Source organism: Haematobia irritans, chromosome 2, assembly GCF_050003625.1.
Source record: "Haematobia irritans isolate KBUSLIRL chromosome 2, ASM5000362v1, whole genome shotgun sequence".
Classification (NCBI taxonomy): domain Eukaryota; kingdom Metazoa; phylum Arthropoda; class Insecta; order Diptera; family Muscidae; genus Haematobia; species Haematobia irritans.
The window spans coordinates 117,764,855-117,770,473 of NC_134398.1; the positions used below are offsets into that span (position 1 = coordinate 117,764,855).

General features: G+C 35.8%; 1 protein-coding gene across 1 annotated transcript; it reads right to left on the reverse strand.

The window, feature by feature from the left end:
• Positions 1 to 924: 924 nt before the first annotated feature.
• LOC142225020 (uncharacterized) lies at positions 925 to 1,608 on the reverse strand. Its single transcript, XM_075294795.1, has 2 exons — positions 1,401 to 1,608; positions 925 to 1,262 (listed from the first exon to the last, which is right to left on the reverse strand). The coding sequence occupies exons 1-2, from the start codon at positions 1,606 to 1,608 to the stop codon at positions 925 to 927; spliced, it is 546 nt and encodes a 181-aa protein (XP_075150910.1).
• Between the last annotated feature and the right edge of the window lie 4,011 nt (positions 1,609 to 5,619).

A 5,619-nucleotide genomic window follows, 5' to 3' on the forward strand; every position in this document is an offset into this window, starting at 1 on the left:
TAATTAGCAGCTGGTTACAGTAAAATAAAAAGTATGACGCTTATAATACATTAAAAATAAAATGAAATAAATATAATTTATTTTAGAAATTGTAGGGACAATAGAAGATTTATAGGCAGGATTGGGACTAAGAATTGGATACAAACAACAAAAAAACAAGAGAAAAAAAGAAGAGAAAAAAAACGATAAGATAAGGAACAATTTTACAACAAGAATTGGGAATATAGTGTAAAGCTGGAGTAAATTCATTGCGGAAAAAATGGGATACCAGGGATAGAATGGGTTTTGTATTAGACGAATTATGGGTCAGGAACTAAGAGAATCAGGAACTAGGATGAATCAGGAACTAGGATGAATCAGGAACATGGTGATAGCAGGAATAAGAACAGCAGGAACGGATACAGGAAATGACCCCAAAGCATAGTAGGAGCATAGTAGGTATGTTGAAAGGAAGAAATTTAGGCAATTACAAGTCAGGAACCAGGAAGAATCAGGAACACAGCAGTATAAGGATGAATCAGGAACTAGGGTGAATCAGGAACATGGTGATAGCAGGAATAAGAACAGCAGGAACGGATACTGGAAATGACGCCAAAGCATAGTAGGAGCATAGTAGGTATGTTGAAAGGAAGAAATTTAGGCAATTACAAGTCAGGAACCAAGAAGAATCAGGAACACAGCAGTATAAGGAAATGGAAAATAAAATCGGAGAGAATAATATCGCTTGAACGGGAGTTATTGCAGGAACATGGTGATAGCAGGAATCAGGAACATAGTGATAGCATGAGTAAGGATAGCAGGAACGAACACAGGAAATTACGTTAATGGACAGGAGCATAATAGGGAGTTATTGCAGGAACAGACAGGAACAATAAAATACGAAATACGATATAATTATAGTTGACAACCCATTAGAGCACAAATCTAATCCATAAGGATAGCACGTTTTATACAAGATATGGAATCAGTGAGTGAAAATAAATTAAAAGAATGGTTAAACTCAATTATAAGACGATTCAATGGGCTATTGGCCTCGTAGTTGTACTTGAATAGTGGTAGTCTCAAGGGCAAAAAATGTCTCATTGGCCGACTTGGTACAACAAAGTTCAAGTGTCCAATCAAGAAATCTGAGTCAATCATACCATTAACCAACTTCACAATAAATAAAATATCCAGCATGCGCCGTCTTCTCTCAAGGGTTGGCAAATCTATCAGCCTCAATCTATTCACGTATGGAGGTAACTCCGTCACGTCACCCCATCCTAATCCTCGTAAAGCAAACAACAGAAAATTCCTTTGCACTGACTCGATCCTATCAATATGACAATTGTAAAAAGGAGACCAAATAATAGAACCATATTCAAGAATCGGACGCACAGGAGACGTATATAACCGCTTACCTAGGTAAGGGTCATCAAACTCCTTCGACCAACGCTTTATAAAACCTAAAACAGACATAGCCTTCCCAACACAGCTATCAATGTGGTAGTTAAAATTCAATTTAGTGTCCAACCATACCCCCAAATCCTTAAAACAAGATACCTTCTCCAGATAATAGTCATCGATATGATAATCAGTAGACAAAGCACACCTTCTCGAAAAAGTCATACTCTTACACTTCCCCCTATTAAGAGTCATACAATTCACAACGCACCAATTAATCAACCTATCAAAGTCCCCTTGCAACCTAGCAGAATCTACATCTGAAGAGACAGATGCAAAAAGTTTCACATCGTCAGCATACATTAGTATCCTTGAAAATCGAATAACATGTGGCAGATCATTCAAATACAAAGCAAAAAGAATGGGACCGAGATGACTTCCCTGCGGAACACCAGATTTAACATATATCCGCTTCGACTCACAACCCCTAAATAAAACCCTTTGTGACCTTCCAGAAAGATATGAAGATATCCAACTCAAAAACCCCGGCGGAAAGCCAATCAAGTCAAGTTTATACGTAAGGATACCATGATTAACCGTGTCAAACGCCTTGCTGAAATCCGTATGTTTGGAGAAAGTTTCCTTTACTCTAATAATTTTTTGCGTACACCGAAAAAAAGTAAACTGTTTTATAGGAAGAATGAACTACCTCGCGCGAAAATTTAACTATTTCGTACTCCATGTTTTGAGATTTCCACGAAGTGTTGTTAAAACCAGGAAAGTTTAGTACCATGTTGTACTTTTTAACTGTTGTTCTCGAAATTACTCCCTCTCATTGAAGAAAAAACTAATTAAAATAAATAAGAAAATCATTGGCGCCAAAGCATGACCATATTAACCATACAGTAGTTCATTCTTGCTATTTTTTGGGAATCGTATGAAAATTTTCATTTGTTTTAGTTAAAAATGAACTTATGTGTACGGCCATTGAACTCTCGCGTTTAGTTCATAAAATGTTTGAGGCATACTTAAAAAAACGAAAATTTCATTGGACTGTGGAAAGTTTCGCAAAAAATAATAAAATTGAACTGCAAACAAATAATTTTTTTTGCAATAAAAATAAGTTAAATTTGGCGTTAGTTTAACTACGGAAATTTTTTTCTGTGGACGTTAGTTAAATGAACTAAAAACCCGAAAAAAATTATACACAAATTAAGCGTAAAGATTTACTAAATTCGTATTAAAATAGTTAATTAACATATTTCTTTAAGTCTGTAAATTTTACGACAAATGCGTTCATCATGAACCATATGTCACTAAAGACATTCGTGCAATTATCGGTGGGTTCACTGTTTTTTTCAGTGTGTATTACTTGAGCTGAAACGAACCTTAATGGTGATGTTGACACTTTTATTGTTTGGCATTATTCGTCCGTGGCTGGTTTAATCCGGGTACTTGTGTTGGGAATTAGTTTATCCGCTTCGAATAACAAACACAACATCATTGTCGATATGAAAACATTGGCTTTTCAATTCATATAAGACAGTCGTAAAATAAACGTTGCAATGTCCGGCTGACCGTGGTCGTTCATTTGGCCGCTTGTGCAAATGTCTCGTGCCGTTGGCAAACAGCCCGCACTGCTTTCATTAATCTTTAATTGCACTTTTTATTGTTATTTTACACCTTCATTAGAAGTATGAATTTGTGTACTGGAAATGATCAAACGTGCCATCGTCAGCTAATGGTCAGAGAATGAAGGCGACCCATTTTTATCGGCGGTGGCTGATACTAGAAATTAGCCTCCGGCGGTGGCGGCTTGGCGGCTAAGCCAATAAAAATTTGTATATTCGCGGCGGACATTTATCCATTATAAAATCAAGTTGAGGTTATCTGAATGGTTATGAGATTAGTTGTACAACCAATCTTACAATAAAATTTACATATAATTCAAACCTTTCGGGGAAGATTTTTGCGAAATTTTTATAGAAACTTAATATTGAGTAATTGTTGATCGAAAGTTCAACATTTTGGCAGAAATTACAATAATTATTAATACATTTTTAATAAATTTAATTAATTGGCGGCTAAACTTGAGTCGACATGTTTGGCGGCGGCGTCGACTGCCAAAAAAGGGTCGGTTAAAATCAGTAGCGCGACTCGGCGGCATCACTCTCTGCTAATGATATTTTGCAAAAACAAAAAATGTTCGATAAATCTTGAACTGCTACCTATATCTTGTAGATCTATACACTCAGAGAAGAGTGAAGCCATTAGCGAGTTATTTTTAACTAACCAGTGTTAATATTGAACTTCGTATGTCGCTAAAGAAGCATGTACCCATAGTAAGTTCAACATTTTCTATAGAAGTAAAATTATTTGGACAAAATTTTCTATAGAAATAAAATTTGGACAAAATTTTCTATAGAAATAAAATTTGGACAAAAATTTTAATAGAAATAAAATTTTGACAAAATTTTATATAGAAATAAAATTTTGACAAAATTTTCTATAGAAATAAAATTTTGACAAAATTTTCTATAGAACAAAAATGTTGACAAAATTTTCTATAGAAATAAAATTTTGGTAGATTATTTTTGGCTGGAGTGGCAACCATGATTATGAACCGATATGGAATTTTTGTGTGAATGGGGATCGGCTATATATAACTATAGACCGATATGGACCAATTTTGGCATGGTTATTAGCGGCCATATACTAATACCACGTTCCAAATTTCAACCGGATCGCATGAATTTTGCTTCTTCAAGAGGTCAAATCTGGAGCTATATATAGTTATGGGGGCTATATATAGTTATGGACTGATATGGACCAATACTGGCACGATTGTTAGAGACCATATACTAACACCATGTTGCAAATTTCAACCGGATCGAATGAAATTTGCTTCCCTTAGAGCCTCTGCAAGCCAAATCTGGGGATCGGTTTATATGGGGACTATATATAATTATGAACCAATGTGTACCAATTTATGCATGGTTGTTAGAGACCATATTCCAACTCAATGTACCAAATTTCAGCCGGATCGGGTGAAATATGCTGCTCTTAGAGGCTCTGCAAGCCAAATCTGAGGGTCCGTTTATATGGGGGCTATATGTAAAAGTGGACCGATGTGGGCCAATTTTTGCATGGTTGTTAGAGACCATATACCAACACCATGTACCAAATTTCAGCCGGATCGGATGAAATATGATTCTCTTAGAGGCTCAGAAAGCCAACTCTGAGGGTCCGTTTATATGGGGGCTATAAGTGGACCGATATGGCCTATTTTCAATACCATCTGACCTACATCAATAACAACTACTTGTGGCAAGTTTCAAGTCGATAGCTTGTTTCGTTCGGAAGTTAGCGTGATTTCAACAGACGGACGGACGGACATGCATAGATCGACTCAGAATTTCACCACGACCCAGAATATATATACTTTATGGGGTCTTAGAGCAATATTTCGTGTGGCAAGTTTCAAGTCGATAGCTTGTTTCGTTCGGAAGTTAGCGTGATTTCAACAGACGGACGGACGGAGGGACGGACGGACATGCTTAGATCGACTCAGAATTTCACCACGACTCAGAATATATATACTTTATGGGGTCTTAGAGCAATATTTCGATGTGTTACAAACGGAATGACAAAGTTAATATAACCCCCCCCCCCCTCCTATGGTGGAAGGTATAAAAATAATTTGTATGCCATTGAAATTTTACTGTCATTTAGTTCATAAATTTTGTTGAGACATACTTGAAAAATTTCTTACAAAATTTTAAATATAAATTAAAACAAAATAAAATTTTTGCAATAAATATTAGTTCATTTTAGCATCAGTTTTACGAAATACTTTTTTTTCTGTGCATATTTCTTTTCGTTTGCCAACCTCCCTTTTTTCGCGAGGTTCAACGGAACGCGAGGTTCAAATTTTCTTGGTTTTAACAACGCTTTGTGGAAATCTCAAAATGTGGAGTAAAATTTAGTTCAATTTTCGTACGAGTTAGTTTATTCTTCCTATAAAGTAGTTTACTTTTTTTCGGTGTATTAGGTGATTATAGGGTTTAAAAGCACTACTTATTTCATGGCCGAAGGTATGCCTGGGGAGAAGTACTTTCCTCCTACACTGAGAAAACAGTGAACCCACTAGGAAGAAAACTTTTGGTAAGTTTTAGAAATTTTTGAATATTTTTAGAAAATTTTGACTAAACAGTATTACAAACGATGGCATCACGC

Bases quoted from the DNA above. Each gene is read 5' to 3' on its own strand.
- LOC142225020 (XM_075294795.1), bottom strand. From the start codon at position 1,608: ATGACTTTTTCGAGAAGGTGTGCTTTGTCTACTGATTATCATATCGAT. The intron at 1,263-1,400 runs GTAAGCGGTTAT...TACGAGGATTAG, and splicing joins GTTTGATGACCCTTACCTAG to GATGGGGTGACGTGACGGAG.